The sequence below is a fragment of the Vanellus vanellus genome, assembly GCF_965231255.1.
Source record: "Vanellus vanellus genome assembly, chromosome: 26".
NCBI lineage: Eukaryota > Metazoa > Chordata > Aves > Charadriiformes > Charadriidae > Vanellus > Vanellus vanellus.
Window position 1 is genome coordinate 5,175,648 of NC_138931.1, and position 14,709 is coordinate 5,190,356.

Genomic DNA, 14,709 nt, shown 5'->3' on the forward strand with positions numbered 1-14,709 from the left:
GTCAGGTTTAAACCTGCGATTTGAGTTGGGGTTCGGGTGGGATTAGGGCTGAGAGGGAGAATGGGAATGGGGTTAGGGCTGGGATTGGGAACTGGGATGGGGGTTAGAGCTGGGACTGGGAACAGGGATGAGGGTTAGGGCTGGGATTGGAGCTGGGATGAGGATTAGGGCTGGGATTGGAGCTGGGATGAGGATTACAGCTGGGATTGGCATTAGAACTGAGGTTGGGGTTAGGGCTGGGATTGGGAACTGGGATGGGGGTTAAAACTGGGACTGGGAACCAACATAGGGGTTAGAGCTGGGATTGGGGTTAGGGCTGGGTTAGGGACTGGGATGGGGGTTAGAACTGGGATTGGGACTGGGATTGGAGTTAGGGCTGGGATCGGGACTGGAATGGGGGTTAAAGCTGCGACTGGAGCTGGGATTGGCTCTAGAGCTGCGATTGGGACTGGGACTGGGGTTAAAGCTGGGATGGGGGTTAGAGCTGTGATCAGGACTGGGATTGGGGTTAGGGCTGGTCTTGGGGTTATAAAGCTTGAATTGGGGCTGGGACTGGAGTTAGGGCTGAAAATGGGGTTGGTGTTAGTGCTGGGGCAGCCATCTGCCAGCATCCATCGCCAGCGCCAGGGACCCCATTGCTCACCATTTGCATTCCTATGCCATTTCTGGCCACGTTCTCTATAGGAATGCTTTTGTGCAGAACTAAATATTGTTAATTATTCGCTTTTTAACAGATCCCCTGTGGCGTTTGCCGGCCCATGGCACCGGATTGGGTTGGGACGGGCGTGAATGATGCTCCCCAGCGTTGGGTGGAAGGAAGCAAGAAACCTGCACGGTAAAGAGGTAAAAAGAGAGTCTGTACGTCCTTGGGAACCCGTCCTGAGCAAGTTTACCCATCCCCCGTGTGTTTATTTTCCTTGGCTTTACCCTATGTGCTCCCTGAGCTGCAAAAGGGACCATTGGGGGTTTATCTCAAGGTTATTGAGGTGTTTGGTAAAGTCTGGGGAGGTTTTTATCCTCCCTGAGTGTCAAATAAATACTAAGCATCACCAGCCGCCCTCCCCATGACGTGTCCTAACGCAGCCAGCTCCACACCGTGCCGCTTGTGAGAGCTGCGGGAGGCAGCCTGGCCGCGAGCTAAAATAACCTCACAGTGTTTATTTTAGTTCTTAACTTGTTTAGAGGCACTACGGTCACTGCCTGGTTTTAAAAGTGACTTTTTTTTTAGGTTAATAACAGCAGGTTATTACTAAGATAAGAGATGGAAGGGTCGTGTAGCTGCCAAAAAAGGGTGAAAACCTGCCGAAAGCAGCCCTGGGAAAAGGGCTCGACAAACTTTAAGATGTTTTAGGGGAATTTCAGCCCATGACGTTGGTTTGGGGGGCTGGATGGGGTGTACAGACCCGGCCTGGCGCAATGCTGAAAAGGGGGTGCTGAAATAAGATGGTGGTGGTTGGGGGGTGGATGGGGGGTTGGGGGAAGCACCTGTGAGTTGGGGGAGGATGGTCCATGGGGGGGGGCGGCACCCAGGCCCATGGGGGTGCCCAGACTGATGGGGAAGGGGCTCAGGAAGTGCCCAGACCCATGGGGGTCTGCCCAGGCCCATAAGGTGAGGAGGCTTTGAGGGTCTTCAGGCCCATGGGGAGAGGCCTCCAGGTGTCCCCAGGCCCATGGGGTATGCCTAAGCCCAGGGGGAGGAGGCTCTGGGGATGCCCAGGCCCACGGGGAAGGTCTTTGGGGGCACCCAGGCCGATGGGGTTCCCCAGACTTATTGTGGAGGGGGCTTTGAGGGTCCCCAGGCCCATAAGGAGGGGGCTCTGAGGGTACCTAGGTGCATGGGGGGCTCCACAGGCCCTTGGGGAGGGGACTTTGAGGGTCCCCGGGCCTATGGGGCATGCCCAGGCCCAGGGAGAGGGGGCTCTGGGGGTCCTTAGGCCCATGGGGAAGGTCTATGGAGGTGCTCAGGCCTATGGGCTGTCCCCAGGCCCAGGGGGAGGGGGCTTTGAGGGTCCCTAGGCCCATGAGGAGGGGGCTCTGGGGGCCCTTGGGCCCATGGGGAAGGTCTCTGGGGATGCCCAGGCCTATGGGAGGTCCCCTGGCCCATGTGGAGGAGGGTTTGAGGGTCCCTAGGCCATGAGGAGGGGGCTCAGACCCGCGGGGAGGGGGCTATGAGGGTCCCCAGGCCCATGGCGGGGCCGAGGCCGGCCCAGCCCCGCGCGGAGTTCGGGCCTCGAGGCTGTTGCTATGGTGATGACGCCGTGCGAGCCCCCGCCCCCTCCCCGCGAGGCCCCGCCTCCTTCGGTATGAAGCCCCTCCCCTCGGCCTGAGTTCTCGCGAGAGTTGGCGGCGGGGCGGGGCGCGGCAGGGCGGGCGCTGCCCGCGAGGAGCTGGGGCCGCGCGCGAGCAGCCGCCGGCGCCGCCGCCGCTTTCGCCTCGGCCCGGCCCCGCTCCGCTCCGCTCCTCTCGCCATGAGCTTCCTCTTGTGAGTGCCGGGGGTGCCTCGCGGGAGGCCCCGGGGGGGTGGAAGGGTGGCTGTGAGGGGCGGCGGGGGGGGGGGAGGGAGAAGGGCCTTTAGGGAGGGACTGCGTGAGAGGCTTGGGGGGGGGGGGAAGGCCTCTGGGGAGGGGTCTGTGAGAGGATTTGGGAGGGTTGTGAGGGGATTTGAGGGGGATGGGGGGGACTTGGGCTTGGTTTGTGAGAGGTATTGGAGGGGGGGAGCGTTTGGGGACGCCCTGAGGGAGCAGAGTGGTTGTGAGGGGCTTTGGGGGGGGTTGTGGAAAGAGAAAGGCCTTTGGGAAGGGAGTCCGTGAGGGGCTTTGGGAGGGTTGTCAGAGGATTTGGAGGGGTGGGGCGGTGACTTGGGCTTGGTTTGTGAGAGGTGTTGGAGGGGGGGAGTGTTTGGGGAGGCCCTGAGGGAGTGGGGTGGCTGTGAGGGGCTTGGGGGGTGGGTGGGGAGGAGAAAGGACTTAGGGGTGGGGGTGTCTGTGAGGGGCTTTGGGAGGGTTGTGAGAGGATTGGGGGGGAGGAGGAGGGCTTTGTCTGTGAGCAGTATTGGGGGGGAGCGTTTGGGGAGACCCTGAGGGAGTGGGGTGGCTGTGAGGGGCTTTGGGTGTGTGTGTGGGGGGAGAAAGGTCTTGGGGGAAGGGGGTCTCTGAGGGGCTTTGGTCTTTAGGAGGGTTGTGAAAGGGTTGGGGGGCTACTTGGGCTTGGTTTGTGAGAGGTTGTTGGGGAGGGGGGACCATTTGGGGAGGCCTTGGGACTGGGTCTGTGGGGTGCTGGAGGGGGAGGAAGGCTTTTGGGGAGGCCCTGGGGGGGATTCCTGGGGCAGGGGGGTGCTGAGGACGGCCTTGGCAGAGGGTACTGGCTGAATTTGGCAGCTTGAGAAGGGTGTGGTGAGGGGGAGGTCCTGAGGGAAGTCCTGAGCCTCCAGGAAGGCTTTTTGAGGGTCAGAGGCCCCAGTGGTCCCCAGGAGCTGAGGAAAGCCTTGCGGTGAGACAGGGGAGGGCTCTTAAGGGAAGTTTTAGGAGGAAGCCTTGGGTGGCTTGGGTAGAGGCCCTGGGGGACTCACAAGGGGCTTGGAGGGGGGTGCTTGGGCATGTATGGAGGGGGGAAGTCTTTGAAAAGAGTCCCCAGGGATGTACGAGGAGGGACTGAGGAAGACTTAGGGAGGAGGCCCTGGAGGGATATGGGGAGGAGTATAGTTCTGTGGAGGAAGTCCTGGGGGTGTAGTGGTTTTTTTGGGAGGAAGGCGGGGTGAGAGAGGGTGTCTCATAGGGCTGGGATGTGGAGGAGTGGGGCTAGCAGCAGGGTGGCCCTGGAGGGCAGATGCCCCCCTGGACCCTTCCATGACGCTTACTGGGGTTTTGAGGGGTGTATGGGGGGCAGCCTTAGAGGGAGGGCTCTGGAGAGGGGTTGTCTTGCAAGGATTAATCCCCCCCCAGGTGGGGAGAATTTGAGGGGTTGGTCTTCCAGGGGAAGAGGGGGTGGGGGTGTCTGCAGGGAGGCTCTGCTATAGTGGGAGGCCCTGGGAGATGGGAAGGGGCTTTGGGGGTGTGGGATGAGGTGGAAAAGATGAGGCCTTCGTCCCGTGGGTGTGTGGCTTACACTTGGGTGGGCTTTGGGTAAGACTTACCCTACATTTCCGCACCGAGCGCTGCACGTAAACAGAGTGTGTAAAGCTGTAAGGTTGCACCAGGAAGCAGCCGTGAGGTGTGTGCCAACCAAACACGTCCGGTTGCATGAAACGGGGGCAGGACGCCAGCGATGCCGAGCGGCGCGCGCCAGAGATGCCCGTTTCCCTTGAGCCGTGCTTTGGCCCTGGCCGTCCTGTCGTTTGCATCACTTTTGCTTAGAAGCAGAGAGCTGGCGGGGTCTGCAAGTTAAGGTTTTGTGGTTGGGAGGTATTGAAATTCATCCAGTTTTTGGCAGGGTTGGCTGTTTGGGGAGAAGCTGCGGTACTGTTGGCCCCGTTGGAGGGATGGGGGGTAGTTTGGCGAGGAGTTGTGCGGTGGCTGCGCTGCTGAGCACAGCTGTCGGTACAACACAGCGAGAGAAGAGTACAATAACTATTTGCATTTCGGGGCTGGAGTCTGTTAAGATGCTATTTTTAGCAAGCTGTTTTCTACGGTGCGTTTGAGCACTGAGCGTCTAATATTTGCCACCGTCAAACCGACCTAGCGGCAGGTTGTATCGTTCCCCAGTGAGGTTATGTGGGCTTGTCTTTCCGTGGTCAAAAGCGAGTGTCGCTTGATGAGTCTTTGGGCCTTTGCACGGAATGTTTGTGATAATTAAAAAGGGTAGGTGAAAGAGGAAAGCGTGCGGGCGGCTTTTTAGCGATGCTGTCTGAAACGCTTTGGCTTGCACGTAGGACCCGTTTGCCCCGACGGCGGGGGAAACGGGGAACAGCCGGCGTCACCCCAGTTAAAAGTGCTGGATGGCGAGGGGTAATATGGGAAATGTTTCTGGGAAGGGACTGCTGTTAAAGGACTGACTGGAAACATTTTCCCTCTTGTCAGTGGGAGTCGATCTTCGAAAACATTCAAACCCAAGAAGAACATTCCTGAAGGCTCCCATCAGTATGAACTCTTGAAACATGCGGAAGCGACTCTGGGGAGCGGTAACCTTAGACAAGCGGTTATGTTGCCGGAGGGAGAGGACCTTAACGAGTGGATCGCGGTTAACAGTAAGTCCTATGAAATGCTATGAAAGAGGGATCCGCCTAAGCGTGGAGGTGGATTGGGAAAACCAAAAATCTCTGGGTTTTATCCTTAAAAGAAGCTAGAAGCTTCTCTAAATGAAATTCTTACCCTAGGCACGCTCTGTTGAGGTAACCAAGTTGGGATAAAAGGAAAGTAAGCGGTGCGACATGCCGATGGCAGACAGGTCCTTTGTCAATGGGGCGTTGCGCTCTGGAAGCGTGCAAAAAAGGGAGAAACAAACCCAAACCTACACCGTTGTGGTTTTGGGGTGGGTTTTTTGAGTTCAGACTTGCAAAGGCGATTAGGTTTGTGAATGGTTATTTTTGTACTTGGGAATAAGCCTCGAGTGTTTGTATTTGGAATTAGTTAGCAGTGTCAGCCGCAAAAGCGGTGGCAGTGAGTAGCCCAGGGAGAAAGTGGAACTGCATTGTCCACTGAACTCGAGGTTTGAGGAGTTCCTTTTTTTGTTTTCTAATTTCATTTTATTATTGCCGCATGCATTGGTGTAAAAAGGCAAATACTACCCATTTATTTTGCTTTTAGCAGTTGCTTTCCCTGGCCTTGAACTTTGTTTCTTTGGAGATTAAAGGAGGAAAAATAGTTTTGAGCAATGGAGAACGTTAAGTCAGGCCACAAGCGTTCAACCTGAGGAAGGTCTGCTGTATTATCAAAATCGATCTGGTTTTTGAGGTACTGTCGTTTTTCAAAGGTGCCTGGAACCTAAATCGGCCATTTCCAAGGTATGGAAGGCTAAAGCGGAGTTTTATGCTGTACAAATTGGTTAGGGGCGGTAGCCAGACAGTGAAACGCTGACAGGCCAATTCACATTCCTAGAAGGTGAAAGTGTCTCGAAGTCGTCAGCCACGTGACGCCGTAGGGAAGGGGGAGTTTTGTTTCTGCTGAGTTTTTGCAGCGCGTTCACTCCTGCGACAGTGACCCTCGGAGGCTGCGTCAGCTGAACGAGAGCGGACCGGCGCTCAGTCCGCTTTGCGTTTGCACTTTGAGTAAACTTGGTACGTTTCCTTTCCAGCGGTGGATTTCTTCAACCAAATCAACATGCTGTACGGGACCATTACGGAGTTCTGCACGGAGGCGAGCTGTCCGGTCATGTCTGCAGGACCAAGGTAGGAAGTTTACTGTGGTCTACAGCCATAATTTAAATGTGGGGAAGCAGGCGGGCGCGCAGGTTGCTCGAGCGTGCATAGAAAGAAGCTACAATGAGGACAGGACGCATCCAGATCAGGTCAAGGCGCAGCGTTGTGCTCCTGCTGCGCCACTTACCCGCACGCGAAGCCACACTGTCCGTTAGGGAGGCTGCATGGCATCGGTAGCTGTCAGTTTGTCTGGCGTGTTGTGTATTTGTCTGAGGAAGCGTGCATGGGGATCTCTCTTCCCCCTGCTGATCAGTTCCCTGTGTTGTCTGGAAGCTGAAAAGGTGCATTGAAATGGGTTATTTTAAGGAACGCAAGAGATCTAAATTGACTGGAAGTGTCTGATCTTGCTGTCAAAGTCTTATAGTAACCTCCTGACGTGCTGTGTCACAGAGCCGGTGCTCTGAGAGGCCGTAGGGTGGTTTTTCTGAGCACGAGAGATTCTAAAGATGCCGCTGCCTGCACAAAGTGGGATGTGAGACAGCGCGAGGCAGGCGAACGCTCAGTTTGGGTTACTGTATGGTGCGTGCAATGACTGCGGGGAGAAAAGGGCAACCCGACGCTGCTGTTGTGGGGAGTTCAAACTGGGAAGGGAACCTTGTGCTTATAGAGACTGGTAGGTGCAGTAGGGAACGGCCAAGCGCCTTTTGAGTCTTGCCGATCCCTACGCCGTATCAAGGCCGCTACGATGCGTCCAGTTGAATCGGCCTGGCCTGAAACACACTTATCCTGGCACAGACTGTGAAAGGGTGTGATGTCCGCAGGTGGGTTTAGGGGCTGTTGTGCCTCGATTTGCACTGGTGCTCGTCGCGCAGGCCAGATGCACGGGCGATGGCTTTCGGGAGGCACGTTTAGCACGCTGATGTGGTGTAACCGCTTTGTAGGAGGAAGTCAGGGCACGGGGGGAAAGTGGAAGGGAAATAATGCAGGTGTATTTGGGGTGCCTTGTTTTTAGGAGGTGTGAATACCTGCAGGGAGAGGAATATTACGTGTTGGTTTGACACTTGTGCATTTTGTCGAGGTGAAGCTGCAGCAGGGTATCTTGTTTGGAAGGTTACTGGAGGCTCTGGTTTTGGCGCAGCTGCGTGGAGTCTGGCCGGTGGGCAGTATTCGTAGGGTGCTGTATAACATCCTGCCCCCCTTTTCTACCCAGAAGTTATCTAGATTGCAAGTTCCTGTTTCTATATTTGGGGACGTTTCCTGTAACGACTTCCTGTTTAAATGGCACTGTTCGTTTTCACTTGTCGTCAGTCAACAGGCGACAGTCGAAACGTGGGGGTTTTCCCTGTGCTTTTGAAGGACTTTGCAAAAGATCGCAGAGAAAGCGGGCGGTGGTGTTGTGTCATGTTATAGTCAGTGTCTGCCCTGGGATCGATAAGTACGTGTGTCCATTTGAGACGGCGGCTTCCAAAAGCCTTTGGCTAACGTGCGGCTCCAGGGCAGGTCTCTCTGAGGGGAGAGGGAGCGCCAAATTCCTGGAGGGTGTCTAAAAGCCATAGGTGAATCGATTCAGTTGGTGGGCGATGGCCGTGACACTTCCCTTCTGGCCAGTTTTGGTCTCATTTTGAGGAAATGTTGAGGAGGTTGCTGCGAAGTTAAGTTTACTTTTGAGCATAAACCCTGTGGGCGATGGCTGTGGAGGTATTAACTGTGACTGTAGTGTCGTGCTTAAGAAACTCGGAAAGGCAAAGTGCTGCTCTTGTTGCTCCTGAGGAGTACGAGTGTTGCAGCGTCACTCCTTACAGAGATAAGGAGGAAGTTGCGGGGCCGGAAAATGCAAATTTCCCTCTTGGAGCAAAGAATTTATTTTCCTTCCCTCTCCCCGCAGGTACGAGTACCACTGGGCAGACGGCACCAACATAAAGAAGCCGATCAAGTGCTCGGCTCCAAAGTACATCGATTACTTGATGACGTGGGTGCAGGACCAGCTGGATGACGAAACGCTCTTCCCTTCAAAGATCGGTAAGCGTGATGCAACGGGCCTCGCATAGAGGACCAAGATGCTGCCGGACGGTCTCGCTTTGGTCCTTCTGACCGAACTGAAGGACTCATCTGTGCGCGTTGGTGCATTTCAGGTGTCCCTTTTCCCAAGAACTTCATGTCGGTGGCCAAGACGATCCTGAAGCGGCTGTTCCGCGTCTACGCCCACATCTACCACCAGCACTTCGATTCAGTCATGCGGCTGCAGGAGGAGGCCCACCTCAACACCTCCTTCAAGCACTTTATCTTCTTCGTGCAGGTGAGTCACGAAACAGCAGCCGGTCGTCTGCTTCTGGGGGGTCTTGTTCCCCGTTTGCTTTTCAAGGGAGTTGGATTTTAAGTGCCTCCTCGCCCTTTGAAGATCTGCAGCTGTGGCGTCTGCTGGAAGATAGTCTCAGCTCCCACCCTCAGTATCGTGCGAACCGTTCAGCTGTGGCGCTGTGGGTTTGTGGCGTCGGGGTTTGGGTTTTCTTTTTTTTTCTTTCAGGAAGTGTGGCCGAGTTGGCTGCAAGCGCTTGAATTTCCCTCTCAGGTTTGAGCTATCGATGTGCTGCAAAAGAAACCAGGCTCGGAGGAGAACTTGGGGCTTTTGTAGCTCAAGATTTGACTTGGAAACAGCAGCAGCAGCAGCACCTTTTGTCTATTTTTTCTTTTTCTTCCCCGCTTTGTCAGTATTTTAACAGCCTGTTCTGTGACCGCACGTGCAAGTTGAGCAGCATGATACTTTGAGACAAGGAAGCTTTTTCTGGGGTGAAATGCTGAATTTCTCCACAGAGAAACAGGAGCAGTGGCTGCTGCAGTAATGCCCTTCAGAGGATCTCTCGGAGCTGGTGTGTGTTGAGATGTGTTTTCCGGCAGCTCTTTAGTTTTTCTGTTGTGTTTCTTTTTTCCCTGCTAGGAATTCAACTTGATTGACAGGCGGGAGCTGGCTCCTCTGCAGGAACTGATCGAGAAGCTGGGCTCCAAGGACAGATAAACTTTCCCTGGGAGGACCCTTTTGGCCACTCCTGTCCACTTTGTACGCCAGCCACTTCTACGCTTTGCCTTCAGCAGTGTGAGCCCCGAGACACCGGACAGCACTCCGAATGGCGCCCGTCTCAGAGGCCAAGCATCGCTTCTACTGTGCAGCCGCCTGTGTTGGTGTAAAGTTTTTGGCCGTGCTGCGGTGACGTGCCCCGTGTAATCCACTGGGCTCCAGTCTGGCAAAGCTGCACTCTCGATGGGACTCAGCCTCAGAGCAGAATTTGTTCCCCACGGGCAAAGTTCAAGTGCTGCGCTGCTGCTTTCTACTCAAGTTTTCCTCTGGCCCCCACAGACACAGCGCTTGGCCTGCGAGCAGCCCGACGCCCAGGGTGAAAGCGGAGTGGCTCAGCTTATTTTTGGAAGTGCTTTTTTTTCCAGATGAGGTGCACTTAGAGCCTTAAGCTCCCCTTTGGCAACAGCATTGTGGGGGGGAGGAAAAGAAGTGCCTGGTCTGATGGGCTCCTGTCCCCGGTGTGGTGGGGCTGAGGCAGGGACCCAGCAATAATAACAATAAAAGTTTTTCCTTCCTGCTCTTCTCTCAGAGGAAGAGGGTGTCTCTTCTCCTTCCTTCCCCCTCCCTGTGCAGCCCCCCAATCCCACCACAGGTGCCTGATTGTTGCCCTGCACAGGTGCTTAATTGAAAACGCAGGACTTAAGGACTGTTACTACAGGTAGTCCGGGTGGCCACCCAGGCAAGCATCTTTATTGAACTGGTTTGGGGGTGGAGGTGAAGATGCGCAGTCCATGCATGCTCTTGATCTCCTCGCTCAGTGCCTGCAACACATGACATCAGTGCTGAGCATCAGTGTACACTCTCTCAGCAGCAACACATGTAGCCATGTAGCAGGTTTTTGTCTGCACTGTGCAGCCATGCACTACACCATGTGGTGCATGTACCATGATGCTTGAGTACTGCAGTGACTGGGGTTAACCCCAGTCCTGCCTTCCCAGTAAATAAGGAAAAAGCCACCTCACATGCAGTTTTGTTAGTGTGGAATATGTGAACACCCTTCCCTGCAGTTTGATGTGCACACATTGCTGGAGGAGAGTGCTGCTGCTTCAATGTACTCATGTTGAACTTAGTGGCACTTCCAATGAGCACGCAGCTCTGCTGTTCACCATGACTGTCCAAAACAATTGTGTATGCCAAAGACTCAGGTGCCTAATCCTGCAAATGTTTGGTGTGTGTGCTTGCACAGCAAGTGGTTTATTTGGCAGGGAGGGCAGGCTACACTTTTTCCCCTGTAGTGAGGGAGAGTGGGCTTTGGACCCCCTCCCCATAATAAAGTGTAGGGCTTCCCCCCCACCAAAGACCAGCACTCAACCCCTCACTGCACCCACACACCACACCAACTGCATATGTGTAAATACCAATAATAAAAACCCACACAGTGTAGTTCTTTGTGTAGCCCAATTTTGGCGGGGGGAAGTGTTTACTGAGAAGGGACAGTGTGCAGACACACAATCCTCACACCATGTGTGCACAGCACTTTGTACGGGGCACTGTGTGCTGAACTGCACACACAGAGCTAAACTGGTGTTCCCAGCTCTTTATCAGGGAAGAGCCACACTCACCTTTTACTGGGAAGAGCCATGCAGGCCTTTACTGGGAGGCAAAGAAGAGCACACTAGCCTTTACTGGGAGGGAAGAGCGAGCTATGCTGGCCTTTACTGGGTAGAGCCATGCTCGTCTTCACTGGGGGAGAAGGAAGAGCCACAGTGATCTTTGCTCCCTCCCAATAAAGAGCTACTGAGACACACTGCGTGTCCCCATCACACTCACAGTGTGTGTGCCTGTGCAGCACTTGCACCACATACGCACAGCACTGCAGTTTGGCACACCAATTGCATGTGCGTAATTAGTGCTACACACACAATCAGCGTGCTGCACCAAAGCGCTGCGCACACAGAGCCCGATGACAACATGCTGCAGGCAGCAGGCTCAGCTCCAAGTGCCACACAGGCAGTGCAAGCACAAAGCACCACACACCCCAGTGTCCAAACACCATTGTCACCAGCCAGGCCACAGCCCCCCCCCTCACCTGGTTAACCATCTGGTGCTGTTGCACTGTTCGCTTCTCTCTGAAATCCTCAGACTCGATGTGAATTTCGTACATGGCGCCACAACCTCCTAGAAAAATAAATACAGTGGTAAATACTTGAGTGAAGACCACAGTCCTTTGTGCCCCCCCCCAGTTCCTGATCCTTTTGGATCCCTAGCAAGGGGCGGGGGGGGGCAGGGACAGACTCAATTCCTCCCTTGGAAAGCACATGGAAGGTTTGGGGAGGGTAGAGGACATAAAGAGCTTTTTTCTGTACCTGATATATCCACAACTTTGATGGCGGAAGCGCGGGGGAACTTCTCCCGCAGGACCCGGGTCACTCGAGCCTCCCCGTCCGTCTGCGAGGCGAAGCTTCGCCAGGTGCTGCGGCGCAGAAAGAGCTGCGGGGGGAGGGGGGGGGGGGGGGCAAAAATACCATTCAGAAACCCTTTGGGGTGGGCAGATATGAAACCCCACAGGGGTTCAGCAGACCGGGGGTGCCTGCACCAGCGTTGGGGGGGGGGAAAGCTGCCTTTGCTACAGGGAGGAGCAACTGGGAAAGGTGGGTGGGGGGAGAAGGCTGCCATCACCATAGCAGGAGGGGGGAGGGCATCAGGGAGTTGCGGGGGGCTGCCTTCACCGGCGGGGGGGGGAAACCAGGGGAGGAAGGCTTCTTTCACCAGAGGGGGGGGGGCTCCGAGGGAGGGGAGGAAAAGCAGCCTTCACTGGGGGGGATGCACTAGGGACAGGGGGGCCAGGGGAGGGCAGGCTGCCTTCACCAGGGAGGGGGGCACGGTGAGGGGGAAAGACTGCTTTCACCGGGGGGAGGAGGGCACCGGGGACAGGGAAGGGTAAGGACGCCTTCACCGGGGGGCAGGAGGGCACCGGGGACAGGGAAGGGTAAGGACGCCTTCACCGGGGGGCAGGAGGGCACCGGGGACAGGGAAGGGTAAGGACGCCTTCACCGGGGGGCAGGAGGGCACCGGGGACAGGGAAGGGTAAGGACGCCTTCACCGGGGGGCAGGAGGGCACCGGGGACAGGGAAGGGTAAGGACGCCTTCACCGGGGGGAGGAGGGCACCGGGGACAGGGAAGGGTAAGGACGCCTTCACTGGGGGCAGGAGGGCACCGGGGGAAGGTGGGGGGAAGACTGCTTTCACCGGGGAGGCGGGGGGGGAGGCTGCTTTCACCGGGGACTGGGGCACGGGGCGGGTAAGGCTGCCTTCACCGCGGGGGGCAGGAAGCCACCGGAGGGAGGGGGGGGGGAAAGCTGCTTTCACTCGGGGGGGTGGGGGCACCGGGAACGGGCGAGGGCGGCTGCTTTCACCAGGCGGAGAAGGGCAGCGGGGAGAGGGGAGGAAGGCTGCCTTCACCGGGGGGGACACCAGGGACGGGGGGGGGGGGGGGGGGGGGAGTACCGGGGAGTGGGGGGAGCTGCCTTCGCCGGTACCGGGGGGCCGGAGGGGGACGAGAGGGGCTGCCTTCAGCAGCACGGGGGAGGGGGGACACTTACCGTGAGGAGGCGAAGGCCGCACTTACTTACCTGTACCGCCACAGGGAGGGAACACGGAGGGAACACAGAGGGAGACGCGGGGAGACGGACCCCCCCCCCCCAAAGAAATTGGGAGGGGGGTCTCGGACAACGGACAAGCGCCCCCGCCCCCTACCCCTTGACTGGGAGGGGGGCACAGACAGAGGGAGGGACGGACAGACAGACAGACAGACAGACAGACAAATAAATAAACAGAGAGAGGACACGCACCGGCCCGCGGCACAGCAGCCCCGCGGCAGCAGCGGCCATACTGGGCGGCGCGCGCCCGCTGCCCGGACGCAGAGCCGCGCGCCGGGGTCACTGCCCGCCTAGCCAATCGCCGCGCGCTTCGCAACGCAGGGGGGCGGGGCCAGGGCTGCCCCCGCCTCCCGCTTCCGCCGCAGCGACCCCTATGGGCTCGGAGGACTCTGGAGGCGGGTAGGCCCCACACCCACACCGGGAGGGGGAGAGGGGGCCCATCCTGACCCCCTATCCCATCTCCAGGGCCCCATCCTGACCCCCTCCTCAGGGACATGACCCCATCCTGACACCCTCCCCCAGGCACGGCTTTATCCCCCCCCCCTCCGCTCCCCCCCCCCGCCTCCGAAAGGGCCTCATCCTGTTCCCCCCCCCCATCCAAAACAGGGCCCCATTCTCCAACCCCCCCCAGTCCCATAGCCAGGGCCCCATCCTGCCCCCCCCTTTCCATAAAGAAGGCCCCATCCTGCATCCCCATTCCCATATCCAGGACCCCATCCTCATCACCCCCCGAAAAAGGCCCCATCCTGACCCCCCCCATCCCATACCCAAGGCCCCATCCTGCACCCCCTCCAAGGAGGGCCCCATTCTGCTGCTCCATTCCCATAGATGGGACCCCATCCTGACGACCCCATGCCCCCCCAGGGACAGGACCCCATCCTGACCCCCCATCCCATCTCCAGGGCCCCATCCTGACCCCCCCTTTCAATAAAGAAGGCCCCATCCTGCACCCCCATTCCCATATCCAGGACCCCATCCTCATCCCCCCCCAAAAGGGCCCCATCCTGACCCCCCCCATCCCATACCCAAGGCCCCATCCTGCACCCCCTCCAAGGAGGGCCCCATTCTGCTGCTCCATTCCCATAGATGGGACCCCATCCTGACCACCACCCCCACCACCCCCCCCCCAGGGACAGGACCCCATCCTGACCCCCCATCCCATCTCCAGGGCCCCATCCTGACCCCCTCCTCAGGGACATGACCCCATCCTGACACACACACCCCCCACCCCCCGCATGGACAGGACCCCATCCTGACCCCCCATCCCATAGACAGGGCCCCATCCTGACAGACCCCCCCTCCCCATTCCAGGTCCCCCCACCCCACCCCGCAGGAAACGGAGAGTTCAGGGGCCACGTGTTGAGTGCAAAAAATAAATATAAAATTTATTAAAACACCCACAATATTTTAAAGATATCAGGAATAATACATTTCGCGGCCCGGCCGGCCGCGCGTAACTTAGAATAAAATACAAATTAAAAAAAAAAAAAAAAAACCAACGAGGGAAAAAAAACAACAACAAAACAAAAAAAAAACAACAAAACCAAAACCAGGGAAGGAAGGGGGGGGGGAGGATCCAAACTTGCAATTTTTAGGCATCCTAAAAAATAAATTTACCAAAACACTGAGGGGGAAAGGAAAAAGAAATGGGTGTTAAAGGGGGGGGGAGGGGGGACACAAAACACAAAGGCGGGGAGAAAAGAAAAAGGGAAAATTATACAAAATAAAATTATCAGCATAAATTTA

General features: G+C 56.9%; 2 protein-coding genes across 2 annotated transcripts; one reads left to right on the plus strand and one right to left on the minus strand.

The window, feature by feature from the left end:
• Positions 1-2,389: 2,389 nt before the first annotated feature.
• Positions 2,390-9,892, plus strand: MOB1A (MOB kinase activator 1A). The gene is made up of 6 exons (XM_082495736.1): positions 2,390-2,482; positions 5,016-5,182; positions 6,229-6,322; positions 8,178-8,311; positions 8,425-8,588; positions 9,228-9,892. Exons 1-6 carry the CDS (start codon positions 2,469-2,471, stop codon positions 9,303-9,305), a joined length of 651 nt encoding a protein of 216 aa, XP_082351862.1. The 5' UTR covers positions 2,390-2,468; the 3' UTR covers positions 9,306-9,892.
• A 120-nt stretch (positions 9,893-10,012) lies between these two features.
• Positions 10,013-13,206, minus strand: BOLA3 (bolA family member 3). The gene is made up of 4 exons (XM_082495790.1): positions 13,156-13,206; positions 11,672-11,795; positions 11,395-11,483; positions 10,013-10,126 (listed from the first exon to the last, which is right to left on the minus strand). Exons 1-4 carry the CDS (start codon positions 13,192-13,194, stop codon positions 10,055-10,057), a joined length of 324 nt encoding a protein of 107 aa, XP_082351916.1. The 5' UTR covers positions 13,195-13,206; the 3' UTR covers positions 10,013-10,054.
• Positions 13,207-14,709: the final 1,503 nt, after the last annotated feature.